The sequence below is a fragment of the Orcinus orca genome, chromosome 12 (genome assembly GCF_937001465.1).
Source record: "Orcinus orca chromosome 12, mOrcOrc1.1, whole genome shotgun sequence".
Lineage (NCBI taxonomy): Eukaryota > Metazoa > Chordata > Mammalia > Artiodactyla > Delphinidae > Orcinus > Orcinus orca.
This window is the reverse complement of record NC_064570.1, coordinates 21,858,511-21,882,019: the sequence shown is the minus strand read 5'-3', so window position 1 is coordinate 21,882,019 and position 23,509 is coordinate 21,858,511. Positions and strand designations below refer to the sequence as shown.

General features: G+C 36.7%; 1 protein-coding gene across 6 annotated transcripts in view; it reads left to right on the top strand.

The window, feature by feature from the left end:
• ADGRG6 (adhesion G protein-coupled receptor G6) overlaps window positions 1-20,986 on the top strand; it is a 136,619-nt gene extending 115,633 nt beyond the window's left edge. For 4 of the 6 annotated variants that reach the window (XM_033406081.2, XM_049695575.1, XM_004263759.4 and 1 more), the window contains 3 exons: window positions 11,583-11,684; window positions 12,336-12,488; window positions 18,069-20,986. In XM_033406081.2, coding sequence (XP_033261972.1) covers window positions 11,583-11,684; window positions 12,336-12,488; window positions 18,069-18,247 — 434 coding nt within the window. In that variant the 3' untranslated portion in view covers window positions 18,248-20,986. Of the gene's footprint in view, window positions 1-11,582; window positions 11,685-12,335; window positions 12,489-15,642; window positions 15,689-18,068 lie in introns of all 6 variants that reach the window. The other 2 variants (XM_033406097.2, XM_033406087.2) reach the window with 1 other exon arrangement.
• The last annotated feature ends 2,523 nt before the right edge of the window (window positions 20,987-23,509 follow it).

Here is a 23,509-nt window from a genome sequence, read left to right as displayed (position 1 = left end):
GTAGTGCTCTTGGCCAGAAGAATCTTTAGACTCTGTGCAGGGACAGAGCAATTCACTTTGATTCCTTGGTTCCTTGGATTTCAGAAAAAAATACCAACAATCTAGTTCAGAAATGCTTATTTTTTCATAAGATATGGCAGTCAATTCAACAATCTAACAAATGGCTTGCTCTGTTCAGAAATACAAGGCTTCCTTCAAGGAGCTTACTGTCATGCTTCAGATTCCGTAACACTTACCCTAGTGTACTGTAGGATGAATTTAACTTTAAAAAAAATTTTTTTATTGAAGTATAATTGATTTACAATGTTGTGCCTATCTCTGCTGCACAGCAAAGTGACTCAGTTATCCACATACAGACATTCTTTTTTTTAATATTCTTTTCCATTATGATTTATCCAAGAGATTGGATATACAGTAGGACCTTGTTATTTATCCATTCTAAATGTAATAGTTTGCATCTGCCACCCCCAAATTCCCAGTCCATCCCTCTCCCTCCCCACTCTCCCCTTTGGCAACCAAAAGTCTGATCCCTATGTCTGTGAGTCAGTTTCTGTTTTGTAGATAGGTTCATTTGTGTCGTGTTTTAAATTCCACGTGTAGGTGATATCATATGGTTTTTGTCTTTCTCTTTCTGACTTACTTCACATGGTATGATAATCTCTAGTTGCATTCATGTTGCTAAAAATGTCATTATTTCGTTCTTTTTTATGGCTGAGTAGTATTCCATTGTGTATATGTGCCACATCTTCTTTATCCATTCCTCTGTTGATGGACATTTAGGTTGTTTCCATGTTTTGGCTATTGTGAATAGTGCTGCTATGAACATAGGAGTGCATGTATCTTTTTGAATTATAGTTTTGTCCGGGTATATGCCCAGGAGTGGCATTGCTGGATCATACGGTAATTTTATTTTCAGTTTTCTGAGGAACCTCCATACTGTTTTCCATAGTTGCTGCACCAACTTACATTCCCACCAACAGCGTAGGAGGGTTCCCTTTTAGGATGAATTTAACTTTTAAGCTTAAGTGAACATAAAGTATTTTTTTGAAAACTCAATAACATTCTATAAGACATTGGATATACCCTGTGTTATTGATGAAACTCCTTAATGTTGGAAGCTCCATGAAGCCCACACTCCAGTAGGAATGAGGTGACAAAGTTTGGAATCTTTTTGAGCAGGGCAGTATTACTGGCTTACCTGAAGCTACTGGTCACACACTTGAAGGTGTCTAGGAAAGGAAGAGCTGACTAAAGTTGAACAAATCTGAGCTGGGATGGAAAGTGTGGAAATCAGGTTTGTGCTTCTCACCAGGAGAGATGCCTAGGTAGGAGCTCCCAACAGGTGTGTTCTAAGAAAAGTCTGTATTTACCTGCAGGAGAGTGTTTACTGCTCTGTATCATACATATCTGTTTTGCTTCTCCTCCTATGTTTCCCACTAGCTCATGAGCTCCTGTAGAAAAACCTGTCACTTAGAAGGTGCTCAATAATTATTTGTTAAATCAGTAACTGGATTGGTGGATGAAGAAGGGAGGGGCTTTGGGGATGGCCTAAATTCAATCTGAGACTCCTCCAGCATAAATATGCATTAATTAGTTGAGTTAATTTTATTCAGATTCATTCTCCCATAACAGAGGAACTATGTAGGCTCATTATCTTTAGTGAATAAAATAATAAGCCTCAAGTACACCTCCAGAAGTTGGAAACTGAAGAGGTAGCATATGAATACCTCTGCACTGGGATCCACCTTTGTAAAGTGAGTTTTCCTCTCTTTAATCTCTTCTATCATACACAACATAAAAGTGCCTAGACAAATATTGACAAAAATGTCCATTAACATTAGAAAATTCCATGGTTTTATATTTCAGGATTGTATATGAAAGGCACATTAATCTGCCAGCCCAACCTTGTTTTTGCTTTTAGAATTTCCTGGCAGTTTCAGCAACCTTCAACAGTTACAGTTGTCTGTTCAGCTCTGTTTCCATTAATGAGAATCGGGGTGTTTTATTTTTCCCAGCGTAGGTCTTCTCTCAGGAGGGAAAAATGTTGTAAACCATCATAGAGTGAGTGTTCTTCATAAATCACTGACTTTTAAGGCTGATTTTAAATGATATAAATTCAGAGCAGATTTCTGCCCATCCAATGATATCAAAAACACCTCCTAAAAAGGAAATGTAAATTAAAAGACAGTGATACAGAGCACACGAGTCTAACAGTTCCTTACTGGCCAGCCTTGTACAAAAGCTTCAGAGGACACTATGGAAAGCCATTTAATGGTTTTTATTTGCATCATTTTCAGAACCTTCCATGAGAGACTTGGTTGTTAAAGGTATATGCTTTATTAAGAGAAGCATGTAGAACTTAGACAGTTTAAAGAAACAATTCGGTGAATGCATGTTGAACTTAGGCGAACTACGTTGTGTCGACTTCTTTCTAGTATTCTTTATTCCAGCCAAAAAACATGACCTGATCCCTTTGTCTCATGGAGCTTATATTGTAGTAGGAGAGACTAAGGTTAATCCAATATGTCACTGTATAAAGTGTACATGGTGGTGTTGAGAGTGCACATGACAGAAGACATGATGTCTAAGCCGAAATCTGAAGGATCAATAAGAATTAACTAGGTGAAAGGTGGGAGTAGGAGTGAGGGAAACTGTTTCAGGTAGAGGGCACTTCGTGTGCAAAAAGTTTGCTGTAGTTGGTGATTATAGCACATACTCAAGGCATTAAAAGAAAGACCATATAAGCTGAGAGCCCAGAAAGAGCAGGAGAGTGACAGAGCAGTGGGTGTGACACAAAAGGGAGGCAAAGGCTAGACCAGGAGGCTCTCTGTTTTGATCTTCATAAGGGCAATTGGAAGTCCTTGAAAGGTTTTAGGCCTGTGGAATGATATGAGCAGATGTACATTTTGTAAAGATGAAGCTGGACATAATGTAGAGAATGGATTAGAGCAGCCCAATAGAGACTGTAGATGAGAGGCTATTGCAATGGTCCAGGTAAGGTAAGGTGTTTTAGACTATGGTGGGAATGGGGGAGCTAGAGACACATGAGCAGAGTCAAGAGAAATTTAGAAAGTGTGCTACTGCAAAACACTTATCATTGGCTTGGTCATTAAACTCTTATTTTTCTGCAGTGATTAGGATAAGAAAGCTTCATGTTAATGCGATATTGTAGTGAACTGAAGCCTGTCATTATAAGAATTAGCAATGGCTAAAGGTTTATAATGTAATGCAATATTCTGAAACCTACAACTATGCCAAAGTAAATTTTAATCTTCTCAGATTTGGCTTATAATTGAACATCTTAAAATCAGCAAGGTCACAAGTCACCCTGTAGTGTTACAGAGGTGGGACCTGTGAGGACAAGATGTGTTTGAGCAGTGGTGTCAGGGCACGTGTATCAGAGGAGTGGCTTTTGCTAACAGATTTCTTTTCACTTTTGTGTATGTCTTTAAAGATTTTTTTCAAAGATGTTAAAAATCCATTTTATCTTTCAGGATTCTTAGGAATACATGTATGTATGTATGTGTGTGTGTACAAAGACATATACATGTATAACTATGTCAGTGCTCATATATTTGTATAGCTTATATATTAAAGTTTATATATGTATTTTTATTTTAGATGTTTTATTTTTGTTTATTTTCAATATGTATTTTTATTTTTATATGAATTTTTATTTTTTAGGTACACTTATAATTATACAATTTAATTCCAAAAAATCATGGTAACTGGATATGATAAAATTCTTATAGTCTGTGTGGCTCTAACTAAAATTTTACCTACTTGAATAAGCAAATGAAGTCACTCGAATCCAGGCTTAAACCAAATTTATTATTTTCTAATTTTCCACCGTATATTGCTTTGTTCTTTTTTTCTTACGTACTTCATTTGATTGTTATATATTAATCATTTCACTGAATTTTTAATTCTAAGATGAAAAGATAAACATACCTTCTCTTAACGAGGTATGTTTCATAATTCATAATTAGAAACAATTCATAATTAGAAACAATTATGTTTCTAACTCCTTTTACTACCTTTGCTGCTTTCCCAGGATGAAAGTGACAAATCATTTTATTAGAAATTTTAATTTTTGCTAAAGAATACAACTTGAGAAAATTATATGGTATACAAATTGCTATTCAAAAGAGAACAGATGTTTGATGAAAGTACATCATAATTCACATGCCTGAGAACATTAGCCTGTACTTCAAGAAATATAATGTAATTCATCCTAAAGAAGTAAAAGGCAATTCTCTGGTTGCTGAGAAGATCTTGGCCAGAGTCCTCTTGGGCATCTGTGTCCCTTGGCGATATTGATGTGTTTGCAGGATTGATTTATTGCTCTGAGATGCAGCCTGTACACATTGCTGCTTAGTATACAAACGATGAACAGTATCTCGGAATGTATATTTTTTTCATTACCGTACAAAAGTATTTGACATTTTTGATTAGATTAGGTTTCTCCAATATATGGAGAGGTTTAACTCTCTTGACAAGTTCATCAGGATCTAAAGTCTAGCCCCATACTGAGAGCTTAATCTTCAACTTTAGTTTTCCATGCACGTGAAACAATATTGATTGTTTTGGGGGTAATCAGCCCATCTTCTGTACGTATATATGACAGCATAATACCATGCAGCATATGGTTGTGCAAATAGAAGCTGCAATGGCGAACACAGAAGGGTATCATCAGTCTACTCAGAGGTCATGTATGCCATTAATTCATTCAGTAACATTAAGATACCCAGAGCAACAGAAATAACATATTTGCATAGTGCATTGTGGTTTAAAGCCTTTCACACAACATCTGTGATCTAATTCTTGTAGCAAATCTGAAAAGTAGGTACCCAAGAAAAAGGGTATTCGCTCCATTTTACAGATGAAGAAACAGGCTTAGAAGAGTTAATGACTTACCTAAGATCAGTGTAATATTTATAACATAGCATATATGAAAACAGAAAAGCACATTATTAGATGACAAAGCATGAGCCAAAATATAAAACCAATTACTGCCCTTTCAACTTTTTATTTCCAAGTTTCTAGGAAGTGAGTCTCTATGTCCTTTTAAAAAAATTGTTCATAAATGTACATTTAATGAATAAATGGAAATTTACTCTCTTACCCTTATTCAGCAAAAACCATCTATAGAAATGTATTTATCATTATTATCTTAATCCAATTGGTAAACTAAGAAAATTAAATAAAATGATGGGTTAGGAGCCTCCTGACGGTTAAGCTGGGCCATGATCACATGTACAACACACACGGTGAATCAGCGCCAAGGTAAAGAGATGAACCACCTTTAAACCCGTTAGCATCTGAAATGGCATCATGTTGGCCGAGACATTACACACTGCAAGGAAATAAATTACTCATCTTTTGGCAGAGCATTTTGTGCCACAGAGAAATAATTTTCTAAAGGGCACCTTGTCGAATGAAAGGAGGATTCAAGAGGTTCTCAGAGAGAGTCATAAACTCTAGAGATTCCCCATCCCAGCAGCCAGCTGGCTACGTCTGTGTGACAACAAAACAGATGAGCTGTTGGAAGATTTGGACTTAGGCTTGCTGGGAAGCTCAGAAGTTATCTAGATCGTTTTTGTCAAAGATCGGTTATCGAGACCACGTATCCTTTTTTGCTCCAACACCTTGTTTGATTAATTCTTGATGGATTCCATCTCACAGTCTGAAAAGTTATCTATATCTGCAGTCTTCCCCTTCATTGTGTTTCTGGATCTTTATTATCCAGGGTAAGAAAAATCAACTTAGGTCGTTTGTCAGAATGTATTGATGATGAGCCTTGCTGAAAGCGTCAATGGCCCTTGGCTGGTAAAGAACTCATTAGGAAATGAGCACCTAAGGCGTTTGTTTTGTTTTGTTTTCCTTCACCAGACTTCTTGAAAGTGGTTTTGTAGACCAGTAAAAGGATGACAATACATGTTTCCCTGAATTTTACAGTATGGCATTTATTTTCAAATCCAAGGGAAGCTGTTCCTGGGCAGTTTTTAAAAAACTTTTGATAATCGGGCTAGAGATCTGAGAACATCCTTTTGGCTACTTGTTTTACATTTGCTCCACATGTTTCTGCCAAAACTCAACCTAAGAGAATGAATTCTATGTGGGAGCCAAATTCCTAGCCAAAATATTGAATGTAAGGATATCTTTATTTTTCCTAAATAAATAGTTAAACAGCTCTTGTAAAGACCAAGATTAAACACAAGCCCATACAGTCTGGATATAAAGCCAGTACTTTAGAAGGAAGCTTTTTTTTTTTCCAAACCCACTACTTGACAAGATTTCTCAGAGTGTTTCTCACTCCACATTTAGAGGTTTAGAGCACCCTCTTGGGTGTCCCTTCTTGTTTTTTGAGTCAGCCTTGGCCCCTGGTGTGCTTCTCTAGGAGGGCCTGGAGAGGTGGAATTCCTTATGTTTTCCTTCCTACCAGGACTCACAGACAGGCCCTCTTTCCCACATGCCTGTAACGCCCTTCCTCCATCACAATGGAAAAGGCCATTTATTTTAATTGAGAAAATTGCAAGATTTGCTGAGAATTAAGATATCTTGAATTCATATATTGGTCTAAGTTATTTTTAAAAGTGAGCAGAAACCTCTGGTTAGTGAAAGATGGAGGTTAAAGGAAGGCAAGGGATGAACAGGTAGAGAACTGGTTAGGATCTGTTCATTTAAAGAAAGTTTAACTTTTTTTTCTTGTTTTAGCATAAAATCTGGGTTTGTATGGGTAAGATAAAGAATCCAAGCAGTTATCAACCTGAAGAAACTATTGCTAAGGAACTGGCTTACATTCATCAGAGCGGTCATTTTCTGGGCTAAAATTCACCCCAAAAGGGCCATTGTGAAACTAGCACAAGCCTGTCAAGATGAAGCAGTGACTTTGCCTCTGATTTCTATCTTTTCAGTCATTTTAGCATCCAGCTTTTATGGGCAATGTTCCCTACTCCTTGGTCAGTTAAATAAAGCTGTAAGGCGCTATGAGGAGTAAAAACCAATTATTCTGGTCCCTGGTCACAGTTTTCCAGAAAACTAGAAGAGCATATTTTTCCAGGTGGTATGAAGAGCCTCTTTGAGGTGCGTGGGTTTATATAAAGATTCTCAAAGGGGAAACATTTGACTGAAATGAGCATTGAAAGAGAGCGGAGCTGGGGATGAGAATCAAACAGATTCCCTTGGATGCCAATGTAAAACTCTTTAAAGTTTTGTGATTTTAAGTGCTGCTCTGGCACCAAAATCTGTAAGTAGATGGAAAAAAAAAAAACCCTCAAGACTGAAGAGGGACTAGCCCTCTGTTTTTTCACTTTGGCCTCCAAGTGCCCTTGGCTCCCCTGCTGCATTTTCTACTCCTCCTTCTTGCAGTGTTCAGAATTTCTTTCCATACGGCATGTGTGCTCTTCCAGATGTGGATACCTTCCACGTTTCCCACAGCTGAACTCTAAGAGGGATATTTTGTCCTAAAATAATCTTGGGGTAATATTTATTGCCAGACTGATTTAAATTCATGTGAAAAGGGCTAGTTACTACAAATAGTAAAATAACCTATTATGAGAATCCTATTCTAATTTAAAATGGAAACATACCTCACGGCTAAAGAATCTGCATAATACCTTGGAATTTTAAAATATATTTATTCCAGAGAATTCTAATTTCTCACGCCTATTATCTGCTTTTGTCCCATAGCATCACAACTCATAGTGGGAGACAGAGCATGTAAATGACTTCGATCAAATAATTTTAGAGGAGATGTATCAGATTTTAAATCTAATTTATATACGTGTCTCTTAAACTTAGTGGATGCCTGTATATTTACAGGTTGCTTAAAAGTAGGCAGTGTCATCTAATGCTATGTAATTATGATACAGAGCAGCACTGCACAATCTAAAAAATTGTTTTATTAAGTCAGTTTTTCTTGGCTTTAACCTACTCCCATGTGACTGTGGTCAGCATCAGAGCCTCAAAATAATTCACATCTTAATATCCCAGCAAGGCCAAAGGAGCAAATCCAAGAACTAGGTCTCTTCCAGTGTCCTCAAAACACCAGACATATGCTCTGAAGTTTTTCCTCCGATATATATGACATTTATAAAAACTTCTGAGTGTTAAGGGAAACAACATCTAGAAATTTTCAACTTCTGCCTCAGCTAAAAGAAAATCATTTGCTCAGTGTGGGACCCGAGAGCGAGTAATGCCAGGATTGATGCCTTAGAACCAAAGTCCTTAATTGGAGTTTATAATCTTTTACAGCTCTGATACGTGAGTTTGTTAAACAATTGTTTAAGAAACACGTGGTTAGCTATAGTTTCAGCTGTAGGACAAAAATACCTCCAACAACAAATTCTGCAAATTCTGTCCCAGTTCACAAAAATAGAGTCAAGCCAAGGCAAAGGATTCCTTCTCCAACCACAGACTCCTTCATCTGTAACCTATGATGACATCACCTCAAGCTTCCATGCCTTCTGCTGTCTTTACTCTGAAACTGCGACCACCTCTTAAAGACTTGAAAGATTCTCAAAGGGAAACCCATCCACATTTTATATATTCTTTGGGTATTCACACTACCCGTGTTACAGAACATGTGTGCTTATTAAAGGGATTTTCTGTGTTAGCAAGCAAGTTAGGGACTTGGGGGTTTGTCCGTGAGGAAGGCTTTGAAAGGCAATCAGATTTAGTCAGAGTGTGAAGATGGGGTCCGAACCCAGTGTCTATCCTGTCCCTGGGAAGGTAGATCCACCTGCAGGTCCTGGTTCTGAGGGGTTTTGAGTGTGGAGCAAAGTCTTTCTCCCACTCTGAGACCTGTCACGTCCGAGCTCCAGGCCAGGCTGCAAGTCGATTTCTTGTCTCCAGCTCTCCCTCCCCAACCCAGCTTCCCTCCTTGTCCATAGCACAGGGACTTCCAGGAGGGGTGTGTGTGGGTGTGTATTTTCTGAATGAATGAAATTTGATTCATATTTATTAGAGCTTTCTTTTAAAATTAGAACTCCCCTATCCTATCTGATATCATCTTAGACAAATAACTAGGTCACTAGGATATATTTTCTTCACTAATTATTTTATTACTAATAAAGTATTATTAGTAATATAATAATAAAATAAGTGTTTTACTTAAATAAATATGTATAAAATTATATAGTAATAATAATAAATAAAATGGTACTATTACTGATTACTAATACTACTTAGGTCATTGAATGCCTTATTTATACTTCTCAGAGGTAAATGTGTTTGAATTTCCCAGGAATTTTTTTTTTTTTTTTTTTTGTGGTACACGGGCCTCGCTCCGGACGCACAGGCTCAGCAGCCATGGCTCACGGGCCCAGCCGCTCCGCGGCATGTGGGATCTTCCCAGACCCGGGCACGAACCCGCGTCCCCTGCATCAGCAGGCGGACTCTCAACCACTGCGCCACCAGGGAAACCCCTCCCAGGAATGTTTTAATAGGCTAGTTGTCTATTCGAAAGCAGTGACCAAAATTTAGTATTTTCATAATGGCATTCCTCTATGAGTCAACATATGTAATGATTTTCAACCAGTAACTTCATTAGGAATTTATAGAGCACCTTCTAAGTAAGTGTAAGCCCCTACCCCTAAATACATTTAAGGCATTCAGATGTACATGTAAGTATTCAATTAACTCATGTAGAATAGATGAGCGATTAATCATGGTTACTATTCATTCATTCAACAAACATTTATGGAGTTCCCGCTTAGTTCCTGGCATCATTCTGGGAATGGCTAGTACAACACTGGATAGACAAACATCCCTGTGCTCTTGGAGCTTATTATTTACTAGCAAGAGACAGTTAAGCAAAGAAATAAATGAATAAATTAGGAATACAAGAATATCAGGTAATGATCTGTGCTATAGCGAAAATAGGTGTGTGCAAGGGTGTGATCTAAAACATAAAAAATAAAAAGTTGATGATGGCCTTTTTGAGGAGTTAACAATTGATCTGAGACCTGAATGACAGGTAAGAACCTGTTAGGGAAAGCTTTAAAGGAAGAGCCTTCAAATTATTGGGCAGAAATGAGTTTGATGTGTTTCTTGGAGGGTAATGATGAAGAAGACTCCTATTTAGAATATCAGGGGTGTGAGATGCAACAAAGTGGAGATACAGCCAGATGAAGATGTCCTGCAAGCAGTGTGGGTTGGAATCCTGGTGGTGGTGGGGGGGAGAGAAGGCAATGGGGGCACATATAAAAAGTAATGTATGGTACTTATACAGCATGATTAGTACCTACTAGGACAGTGTAATATAATATAATAATATTAATTATAATTAATATTAATAAATTATTAATTTATTAATTAATATTAATAAATTATAATATAAGAATATTAATATTAATTAAAAGATTTCCATCTTTTCTACTAGCCGTAGAAAAGATGGAAATCCAGGGCTGAGTCATGGATGTGTCAGCCTTTAAAAGTAAAGCCGAGGGATGTGCTACAGAGACCAGGAAGCAAATTAAGAAGACGCCTAGGAGAAAGTGGTACCAAGAATGTATTTCAAAAATGAGAGAATGGTCAATTGTGTTGAATACTGTTCAGAGATCTAGTAAAACAGGAATGAAAACTGAGTTAGCAATAGGGAAGTCCCTGTGACCTTCACAAGAGCAGTTGTAGTGGCCTTGTAGCTGTGGATAGTAACCTATTTGAAGCAGGTTGAGAAGAAAAGAAATGAGAAAAGGTAGAGATGGCGAAGGTTAACCATTTCACGTTGTACTGAGAAAGGGAATGAAGAAGTGGAAGCTGGAAGAAGATTGGGGCTCAAAGGAGAAATTATTTGTTCGATTACTTAAAAGAGAGTTACTAGAATATGCTTGTAAGTAATGGGAATAACCCAAGTATGGAGGAATAGAGGGAGAAATTGAGGCAGCAAAGGGAGAATAAAAAGGCAGAAGCAAATTCCTTGAAAAGTTAAAAGGGGTTGGCTCCCAAAGCACGAATGACACAATTAGTTTTTGATAGATGCAGGGAGTGACTAAATATGAAGACCACTTGACAATACAGAAATATTTCTGCATTAAAGTATTGAGAAACTAAAGCAGGCCAGGTGGAGCCACATGAATTTGCTGATTTGGGCCCATTTTTGACTTGTAAAAATACCACTTTTCTATTGCCCAAACTTACAATAGTATGCTTACATAAAATAGCTTAGAATGTACAAGTTGAAATAGATGATGAGCTCATGGATGTTTTCAGTTTTCTCTTTTTTTCTAAATTTTGTGAAATGTTTTCACATAATTTTAAAACAGATATAAGGGAAATATACATGCCTCTTACATTGAATATTGCCTATTTCAGCTTAGTCTTTAGGTTAAGTCATAACGAATGCCAAACAAAACAAAGACAGAATTAGATCCATGTAATCGTTCTAGTTTTATCTGATCCTCCGTGTTCTGTTCTAAAGGATTAAAACATCTACTGCATACCTAAAGATTCCTTAGGCTCTGTTTCTTAGTGATTTGGATGTAAAAAAATTTAAATTAAAATAAATCCATATGTTTCGTAAGGTTTATCTTTAAAAATGTGTCCTTTGGCCTAATTGTTTATATTTTCTTTCATCCCAGGCTTATTTATATTTATCTTCCACTGTGCTATGAAGGAGAATGTTCAGAAGCAGTGGAGACGGCACCTCTGCTGTGGTCGATTTCGATTAGCAGACAACTCAGGTAAAGGAGCATGTTGGTGATCGTTTTCCTTACATCGGAGAGTAGTTAGAAACCTTTGTCATTTTGCTTTTCTGTGGTCTGAGCAACCCAGTCCCAGTGGTAGCAAGTTGAAAAGGCAGTGTATATAAAGATGTAGTTAGTTGTAGTTAGTTGTAGTCTTAGATTATTAGGACTGCAAGAGATCTGAGCACTCTAGGCCTGACCTTCCTGTTTTACAAAGGAGGAGCATGAATTCCAGACAGGTTAAGTGAGTTGCCCAAGGTTTCATGTCTAATTTAACAACTCATATATCCACTATACCATACATACCTTTCCAGATTTTTGAAGTCTTTAATTACATTATTAGGCAAAGAGATCTTTCTCAATATAAAAAATCTCGGAAGAAGAATATTACTTTTTTTTTAACCACCAATGGTTACTTCTCACCCTTAACATATTAAAGTATAATTTTAAACATAGGGTCAAAGTAAGAAACTTTTATGTTTCTTCAGGTTGTTATTGTTGACATGTCAGTCTCTTGTGTGAGTCACTGCCAGCGTGTCAGAACGTCTAATGCTCTGGATCAGTTACTTAAATAATGCGGTGATGATTCTTCAGGGCAGAGTGTATTCCCCCTAAAGCAGACTCATGGAGAGATGTCATTTCTTTCAGACTGGAGTAAGACAGCTACCAATATCATCAAGAAGAGTTCTGATAATCTAGGAAAATCTTTGTCCTCAAGCTCCATTGGCTCTAACTCAACCTACCTTACATCCAAGTCTAAATACAGCTCTACCACCTACTTCAAAAGGAATAGCCACACCGGTGAGTCACTCTGGCCATGGTAAAGATGTTCTCTGGGACATCTTTGTGAATATTTTGTCTTTTTAAAAAATATTGCAACCAAAATTGAATCTATATTGCCAGAATATCGTTAACTCTGAATATTTTTGTAACTTCATTTGCTTTAAAACTTAATTTTCCTTAAAAGGTATGGTCTCTTGTTTTAAAAAGTTATGTGTTTTTATTTAAAAAGTACAGAAATTGAGTTGTAGATTATTTCAGCATAGTAGGAAAGTTACTTGACAAGTTGGCATGGGAACAGAAAGAAATACCATCCAGCTTACATGTTACAGTTAAGACTTAAGTCCTTTGAAATGTATACAAATATAAAATCATAATGTTGTACACCTAAAACTAATATAATGATATATGTCAATTATTCCTCAGTCAAAAGAGAAAAAAATACCTAAGTCCTTAACCATTGGCAGAGTTATTGGCAATTGCTCTTCAAATCACTGACTAAGTATGAAATAGGGAGCATCATACTTGGAAGGTGATACAGGATGGTGAGAAACACCGTGTCTTTGTTCGTCTACTGAATCTTCATGATATTTACAATGATCACACTTTCTGACACTGAGCAGGAACAATCCTGAAGACAGTGTGCAAATACAGGCAGACCTTGGACATACTGTGAATTTGGTTTCAGACCACTATAATAAAGCGAGTATTGCAATAGAGTCACACAAAGTTTTTGGTTTCCCAGTGCCTATAAAAATTATGTTTACACTATACTGCAGTCTATTAAGTGTACAATACAATTATGTCAAAAAATGTACACACCTTAATTTTAAAAAGTACTTTATTGCTAAAACAAATGCTTATCCTGTCATCTGACCACACAGGGCTGCCACAAAACTTCAATTTATAAAAACTATAATTTATAAAAAATATAAAGAAGATGTGGCACATATATACAATATAATATTACTCAGCCATAAAAAAATGAAATTGAATTATTTGTAGTGAGGTGGATTGACCTAGAGTCTGTCATACAGAGAGATTAAGTCAGAAAGAGAAAAACAGATACCGTATGCTAACACATATATATGGAATCTAAAAAAAGAAAAAAAAGATTCTGATGAACCTAGGGGCAGGACAGGAATAAAGACGCAGACGTAGAGAATGGACTCAAGGACACGGGGAGGGGGAAGGGTAAGCTGGGGCAAGTGAGAGAGTAGCATTGACATATGTACACTATCAAATGTAAAATAGATAGCTAGTGGGAAGCAGCCGCATAGCACAGGGAGATCAGCTCGGTGCTTTGTGACGACTAGAGGGGTGGGATAGGGAGGGCGGGAGGGAGACGCAAAAGGGAGGAGATATGGGGAATATGTGTATATGTATAGCGGATTCACTTTGTTATACAGCAGAAACTAACACAACATTGTAAAGCAATTATACTCCAATACAGATGTTAAAAAAAATACTTTATGAAAGAAGGAAGCAAAAAAAAAAAACTGTAATCTATGAAGGACAACAAAGTGAAGTGAAATAAAATGACATAGCCCGTGAAGACTATTTTGCAGTCCTTGATAGCCAGTGAGCAGTGTGAAAAGGTGTAATCCTTTAATAATTTCAATTGAAAATAGCAGAAATGCTACTTTTAAATACTAATTAAACCTCGAGCAATCAGCTCTCAACACTCAGCATCCAGCACTTTCCTAATTAAAGATGATTCTAAAAGGACAATGGAAATAAATTTTGTATTTGTTTAGCTAATTAATGTAGGCAAAGGCGAATGACACCAAAAAGATTCATATTTAGCTTTTTGCAAGCAGGGAGTGACTTGTGCAATGTGTCTATAAATGTTCACATTGCAAACATTTGAATTTCAAATGACCCGTATGTACATTTGAATCCTTCCACATGTCCTTGCTTGTGCCACTAGGGTCCCCACTGCCTGGGATTCAAGATAGCTCTGTGGAAAAAAAGTATGAATGTTTACTGAGGATTTTAATTCCAAGGTTAAGTAAAGAAAGATCTGAAAACTTGGAGCAGCTTAGTACAGCAGTTTTTAAAGTTTCTTGGAGTCAGGGACATTTTGGGGATTTGAATAAAAGCTGTGGACTCTCTTCCAGCCTTTGAGTGCAGCCTTTGAGTCCTGCACACAAACAGTTTTGCCTAAAATTAAGAGGTCTGTGCACTCCTGCTCGAAACACCTGTGTAAGAAAATTAATAACAGGTATATAGTCTGAGATAGATAATTCTACCTAATTGGTAGTTCCCTGACACAAAACATCTTGTACAGTTGACTCTTGAACAACACAGGTTTGAACTGTACAGGTCCACTTAAACACAGACTTTTTTCAGTAGTAAAAACAACAAATAGTAGTACATGATCTGCAGTTGGCTGAATACGTGGATACAGAACTGCAGCTACAGAGGAACCTCAGACACAGAGGGTCAACTGTAAATTATACTCAGATTTTCAACTGTGCAGGAGGGTCAGTGCCCTTAACCCTTGCCATTGTTCAAGGCTCAACTGTACTTATAATAAGTGAACTTTTTACTTTATGTAAGCAGCCTTAAAATCAGATACTCATTTTGTTTCCCCTTCTAAAATGCAAATACTTAATGCATTGTAAGTCAGTTGTGAATGAATAGGAATTAGACCAATTGAATTGTTTTCCTCTTAACACAGCTAATAGTTGGCCTAAAGAACCACTATTAAAAGGCGAAAGAAGATAACAAAGTACATAATTTGGAACAGAGGACATTTTGGAAGTATTAAAATATTTGGAAATAGTAAGCATCATGGGGAAAACTGACTAGAAGATAAAATGAATTGCAGAAATGGGGGTACCTAAGGAAAACTTAACTATTTCAAAATCTTGTGTATTTTTTTTTTAAGAATTCATTAACGTTTTTCTGTTTCTTTTAAAATCCTTGGGGTTAAGTGGGTTTTTGTCAACAAGTATAAGGATGTAGTCAGCTGTATGACATTACTTCCACGGTATAATAAATTCTAGTTTCCGATCAGCTGATGTACAAACCGTCTTCTGCGAGCTAGCCAGTTCTCAGTGAAACTGCTGACGTTCTTGGGTCACTCAGGGTATGCAAAAAGTCACTGCATAGCATCATGGATATCTAGATGGTTTATTTCTTGGCATTGATTCATATGTTTATGGTGTAGATAATGTCTTCTAAGAGCATTCCTTCAACAAAAGTGGATCATTCAGGTAAACTTTTATTACTTCTTTGAATGCATGAATTTTTTGCAAGGTAGTAAGAGAATACTTGCATGGATTAAACTAAGACTCTTGCCGCACCAGCAAAGTTGCTTGTTCTTTACAATACTTCTCAGCTAGCACAAGGAAATTCCTGCACTGAGCTGGAGTTTCTGAAATTTCAAATGGTCCTGTGCTGTGCTGGCTCTTCTCTGCATGGGGGTGTCTGCAAGCCGCTCCTTTTAGGAAATGTACCATGCTCTGGAGTTAGTGGGTCATATTACCAGGTAAAATAATGAAAAAAAAAAAAGCAGTACTTGAGAGGTTTGTTATAGAACAGAGTGAAATTCTTTACTTTTTCACTGCTCTTATGAATTACTGGATATGTCACAGTATATTCACAGAAGTCATAAAAGAGAAATTGTCGATTCCAAGCCTGCTTTTTGAGGACTTTTGTCTGCTTGAAATTTAAGCATAGGTGAAATAATAGTTCATTTCCCTAGCCCCTGGTTTTCAAACTTGCAGCCATAATCAAAATCTATATTATCCACAATATAATAGCTACCCAGAGGACTGGGAATAGCATATATATAGAAATACAAACCTTGCTCAGAACTTTACCTTCTTAGATGGTGAAGACCCAGAAAATTGGGTCACGTATTTGGAATGGAGCTGGTCAAAATCTCTAAAAAGAATGTGACCCTGGAAGTTGTCAGCGAAGCAGAGTGATTGTATCCTTGAAGTTTCTTTGAGGATGTGTGGCTTTCTAAAAACATCAAGTACAAATTGTTCATTATTGAGATTTAAGTCAATAGAAAAATTCCCAACAGAAAACCAATGGCTAGTGAACGTATGAACTGAAGGAAAGCACAGAATCAATCAGCTTGCTGAGAGCCGAATGGGGAGGGGGCCTTATAAAATGACTCCCTGAGCTTTTTTCTCACCAATCCTGGGACATGATCATTCCACCATGCTTCGGTCTGCCCACTCTTCCCAAAGGCCATCTGTTCTCTCTTGCTTCCTTTACTGGGATAGACACTCCATTTTCTATTTTAGCCTTCATTTTATTTAGTGTCTGCTCCAACACCAAGACCACACTTGAACAATCTGAGCCGTTTCCAAAGACAACAGATAAAATGATGATGGCTTTTACCAATTATTGAGGATTTTTAATGTTATGTCACTTACTGGGTCAAACTTACTCAAAATATAAAACACCTAGAGTGAACATTCCAATTTTTCAGCCATGATTCCTAGAAGCAGGTTTTCATGATAGAGTTTTTGCCTCTTCCACAGTGAATAGAAAAGATCCAACTGTAGGGAACTGAGGACTTTGTAGAAGGTCATTTGCTCTTTCATTGATGTGAAATCTCTGTAGTTAATTTTAAGACAGCATTTTTCTCCAAAATGTGGAAAGCAGATACCTACAAGATACATGAAGACAGCCATATGTATTTGTAGATAATAGTGCTTAGCTGAGTTTCAGGGCACTAGCTGTATCACTTTTAGAAAGCTTTGGGTCTAGGAAAATAATGTTTAAATATGTGATATTGGAAAATTCAGAACAGAAATATATTTAGCAGTCCTTTATTGCTATCAATTGCTCTGATATTAGTGCTGCCAGCAATAACATCATTCTGAGACTGTAGCATAGTTAAAGAAAATATATACTTAAAATATTTCTGATAAAGATAATTTTGATTTTTATAATTTAAAAATAATTAATAAAAGATAACTTTTTTCTATATTGCAATCATTTCACAGGTTTTTTCCATGAGAAAATGTGTTCAAAATAGCCTTTATGTTTTTTTTATTCACTTGTCTTTTCCAAAATTCTTTAAATTATATTTTATTAAAAATTGTATTATGAAAAGTGTCAAACATATGAAAAATAGAGAGGATAATATAATGAATCTCCTTGTTCATATCAACTCATAGCCACCTACACATTTTCCCCTCCATGTATTATTTTGAAAACATACCATAGACATCATATCATTTCTTCCACAGATAGTTCAGCACCTTTTAATTCATTTGTTATATAATCTGTTACTACCTTGTTTGATTGATTTGCCACATATATTTTTGCAGCAATTTTCTGATTATTCTATTCACTGGCTCTTTGAAAAATACCACTTACAAGAATATTTCTTAAAACAACTCCCAACACAAATTACTAGAAGGCACATTAACATTCTTTCATATGCAAGGATGCACTTTGAAGATGAAAAACATGACATTTTAGTGCTGCCTATCACCTAAACTAAGAAAGAACCAGAGCTTCATTTCCTTTGTGATCTTCTTTAATGTGCAAAAGAGCGTCCAGAACGTTAGCCCTTAGGCATGTCACCAGCTCATCTTGTAGCCTAATTTCTTGTATCATTTCTTGCAGACAATGCTCCCATGGACAAGTCCTCATCAAAACTGACCCATGCTGATGGAGAACAAACATCAATCATCCCTGTCCATCAGGTCATTGATAAGGTCAAGGGTTATTGCAATGCTCATTCAGATAATTTCTATAAAAATATTATCATGTCAGACACCTTCAGCCACAGCACAAAGTTTTAATATCTTTAATATAAGGAAGAGACATCAGTCTGCAGCAACGTGAAGATGTGCAAGCTGTGAAAACTCTGACTAGCAGATGTAAACGTGGTATTACCTAGGTAACTGCATATATATATGAAGAATGTGTTTTGTGAAGAAGGCTTTTGTGAAATTCAAAATCTGTCTTTTCAGTGTATTTCTTCCATGAGGGAGTTTCCACCATCACTCAACTTCAGTACTAAGAGCAGCACTCAGTAGCCACAGGGATAGGATTTTTTTAACTATATGATTGAATGGATCAATCAGAACTTGGGCTGTGGGGTGGAATAGTAAAATTAGAGGGCAAGGGACAGGCCGAGCTTGGGACAAGCCCTAGTTTAGAGCTCATTCACACCCCACATAATAATTAGATTTGGATATGGCCACCTGCTCCATCATCTTTCTCTGCAATCAAAAGCATACTAATATTTATAACTATCTCGGATGCCCACAGGTCCCATCTCAGTGCTGGTTTCTATGAACACGTTAGCATTTCCTCTTTTTAAATGAAATTTCAACCACAGATACAAAAGAGTATTTAATGTCTGACTCAAAGTTTAGAAAGGAATTTTTTCTCATTATCTCAGATGTTTAACCCTGAAGACCACAACATGCTTAAGAAAGAAAGAATTCCCCAAATTTTGACCTAGTTAATAAGAGGCCATGTTATTTCACTTATCCTATTCAAGACACAAGGCTTAAGCATCATCATTAATTATAATTTAGTCCTATACATTTGAATCAAGTTTAGTGTTGATGTTCCATTAGAGTGGAGCTCCCAGGAGCTGAAGAATGACCCTCTTACACCTCTGCTTTTGCTGCTCTACTGTACATTGAGCTGCGGGCTCATGGGAGGAATGCAGATTTCCATTAGGCATGCCGTGTACAGTAGTCTCTCCCTTTTGGGAAAAACAACCATTGAGACTCTATGGTCTTGTCTTTGCTCCAGAGACTTTTTAAGACATTTCCATTTGCACAAATGAAAAGCCTCTTACTTCCTCTTTCCAGAGTTTTGTTCCAAAGAATATAAACTGAGACTTACGTGGGTGACTTATCATAATCAAAATAATTTATAATTGTGTGGGTCTACCCTTGCCAGTCTGCAAACTATTTGTACATAAGTCCTCTGATTATAAGAGCCAGAGGAGGTCTGGCAAGACAGATGGGGTGTTATTTATGGATTAGGTCTCTGCATATAAGCCATGCATAATATTAAGCAGCTTAACCTAGCTATCAAACTGTCCTGAGGAATATGTTTGCTAGTGAATGTGTAAGAGACCACATTTTAATTGTTCTTAAATGATGGACTCATATCCAGTTTCTTAGAAATCGGTCTCAGTACATGCTGTACCTTTACATTTGCTCTAGGTTATCTGAGATGTTTCAGGTTCTGGGAGGTGGCAGCCTAAGTGATGAGAAGATGAGACATTCTGGCAGAACCAAACTGCTTAAAGGCAGAAACCAGACTGAGCACCTGGGGACCTTTCTCTCTGTGCAGGAAGCAGGTAGCTCTCAGTCTGAAACATAGGAAAGCTTTCAGGCTATGCAGCAAACAAGGGTCCTCTCAGCTTTTGCTGATCTTCAATCCTGAAGCTTTTGGCCAGACTTAAATGGATGATAATGGGTTTTCATACTGTTCCATTTTGTAGCATCCTGGAACACTGTTCTGGAAGACAGGAGCATTGCCCAGCTTGGCCTTCACAGGGGAGGGGTGTAGGTAGTAGGAAAGGATAGTAAATCTAAGGTCACCAAGACCCTACAGTAGAGCCATGTCCTTTTCTCTAGGCATCTATATTAACAGGCTGCTTATTTGGGCAGAGGTTACATCTAGGTGAAAATTAACCTTAAATAGTCACTGAATCTTCATATACTTTCCCCCAAGCCTTAGAGATGGTAGAATTTAATTAGCTTTCGACTGTGAGATTTCTACCCAAAGTGCTTATTCAGTTAAAAGTAATTAAGAGATAGCTTTAAAAATAGCTTTGATTTCTACTTGTATTCATCCAGATCTGGGAAAACTTTTTTTTTTTTCAAATTTGACAACAATATCAGCTCCACTTTATAAATTTCCAGTAATCAGGTAAGGAAAGAAACAATGGATAAACAGCTGAATAGAAACATTTGCAAGTGGATTTAAAAGACTGAGTCAAATTCTACCCTCAGTTCTGCGCATGTAGTGCTCACTTTCATCTAGCCCCGCATGAGAGCAGAAACACAGGAATTTAGCTGTGGAGCCAAAATTTAGTTTAGCTTAACTTTGAGAATAATATCAATTTAGACTCTCTGGGGTATTTTTGGTTGTTTTTATTTTCTTTTTTTTTTTAACATTATGTTAGAGTCAGTCTAAGATCTTGAGATATTTTCCATTGCTGTCACGATGACTTGCATTGTAAAGCTTTTATTTGTTCAATGTTGACGTAGACTCTTTTGTATATATTTATTTATTTCTGTTTATAAATGTGAGCTTGTTTTATATCTTACATTTATATTGCCTGGCTTTGTTCTTTTAATTAACTTTTTATCAGAGAGACTGTATATATTTTTTTCTAAATACTTTGTGAAATAGTTTTCTGTAGCAGTATCTCTGAATTTGATGAATAAAAAGTGACTGTGAGTGCAAATTAGAATTAGTAGTAAGAACCTACTATACCTGATTTGCCATTTTACTCAAATAGAAAATGTTTTTCAAATAAATACTTATGTTGTTTGTGATCCAAATTATTCAATTCCTTTATGAGTGAACGTTTTTATTTCTGACTCTTAAATAGGAAAAGATTATTTGACAACTGGAAAATAACCTGGCAGCAATTAAGCTAGTGACATGGGGCTACTTTGCCAAAACACTAAAAATGAATATTTTAGAAAGATTCAGTTCACTGGGGATTAATGCATTTTGAAGTTCTTAGATTTTCTTAAGATGACTGATGCAAAGCCAAGCTCTGTGGCAAATTAAAAGCAATGTAGGTTTCCTTTTTGGGAAGTCTTCAGCATCTTGAAAGGGAAACAAATCAATAATACTACATAGAAGTTAGGTCATGGGATATTTTTTTTCACATTTATAGGAGGCTTAGAAAATGACAGAATTTAGCCAACTTGACTTGCATGAGTAGAACAGAACCTCCTCCCTTCCTTTTGCTGTGATTAGTTAGGATAACTCTCTTCTGCAGAGAGCCAAGGCCCACTCTGGCTCACGGCCCTACCCAGTGCTAAGCTGTGAGGCTTGTTGGCTGGTCACTGCTCACTCAGGTCTTCTGAGCCAACATTCACAACTCCTGGCCAAGCCATGTTAGGAAAACAGGCAAACATTTGCTGAAGCTTCATTTGCAGTTACATACAGCAGGTTAAAGCTGAGGGAGCAGCAGTGAGAAGTAGGTGGGAAACACTTATTTGATTTGCAGGCTGACCTGTGTTTGTAGTAGTTTGAAATCTGAAGGAATTGGGCTTTGTAAATACCGTGTTTTGGAAGAATGCCCGTGTTTCCAGCCGAGTAACATTCTATTTTTCTTGTATAGAAGCACTAAATCTCTCTCCCTCTTTCTGTCCCCCTCCCTCCCTTTCTCTGTCTACCTCCCCCCAACTTTCCTGCTTTTCTCACTTCTTCCCTTTCTCTCTTCCTTCCCTCCCTCTTCATATCGAGGAAGAATACTTAACCGTTTTCTTTTTATGCTTCCCTAGAGAAAAAATAAGAATAAATGTGAAGGTGCAAGGGTGAGGATGATGAGAATTACAGGGACAGGGTTAGCCCTGGCAAAGAGAAGAGGCATAGCTTTCTTCTGAGTTTGAGGGACAGGTTATGAGATGAGCAAGGAGGTATAGAGGGGCTGATAGTGAGGCAGTGTTGAGTTTCCTGATTTTTATCAATTAAAATAATTAGAGGCTCATTTCACAAGTTGGGTATTGTAAGGGCAGTAGTATCAGGATGGGGATATGAATAAAATTAAAATTTGAAACAACCTTACGGGGAATGCAAATCCTTGGCTAAATTAATTCAAATAAGCTGGTAAATGGCGTTTGCCCTTAGAGTAGCTTTTGCAAGTACATTCTCCAAATCATCTTATTAAAATTTTTTATTTGGTGTGTTTTGAAAAACTAGTTTATTTCAAGTTCATAACCAAACATTTAATATTCTAAAGTCTCAAACCTTATTGACTTATCTTAAACATTTGAGAATAATTGGATGACAAATGATTGCACACTTACCCCACAATCTTGTTAATCTTTTAAGTTACATCTTCTGGTTGGCTTATTTTCATCATGAATTAATTTAAATGATTTTTATAAATTCAGGATATCAGTGAGAATAGAACATTTGATATTCACATTAAATACAATTTAATATTGATATATATAGTCACACCGTGTGAGAAAATAACACAATAATAGCAAAATAAAGTGTTTAAGTACTCTAAGAACAAAAGAAAGATCTCCAGAGCACCACAGTATTTTCCTCCTTCATCGTCCTAAAGTTCAATCAATCAACCAAGGATATTAAGTGACGACAACCCTGTAACCTTCCTACGAGGAGTTCACTGGCCTGAACTGACAGATCTGACACATTTGAAACTATTTTAACTAAAAAAAATCAGTTTATCTGTAAAGCTCTGAAATGTAATCATTACTGCCAAATTAGAGCTAATACATCGTCTCCCATAATACTGTTAAGAGCAATAAATAGTTAGCTCCTGCAATGTCTAGCACACTTTAACGTGACACGTTATACTGTATTTTTGGTTTTTTAATTTTCATATGTGTGACTCTTGTACTGAATGACATTAATATTAAGGTCTGATGCACTGGGTTATGTTTATTCTCATCATTTTCATAGGTGATAGCATACTGCTGGCTACATAACAGGTGCTCTGTTCGCGTTTATTGAATTTATATGGAGTTTACCTGGTCCATTTGCATTTTATATTTTGGAAAAGTAGATCTCAGAGTACCTCGGATTTGCATGAGTTTGTAAGGATATGGACTAGAAATACAAAGTAAAGGGGAAAAAACATATTAGCATCACGCAGTTCAAGATACTTTACCCTCATTGCTAAATGTCACCTTATATGATGCAGGCAAGTAAGATAAGAACAAAACGATACCAAGTTTGATGTTAACTCTAAATCTTTTTTAACAGTTTTGGAAAAGGAACTAGGTTCAACAGAAGTCTGAGATGAATAAGTACACAAACCTGCTTTTGAGCACTTGCCTTGGGAACTGTTTTCTGGCTCAAACTGGCTTCAATAGGGAATT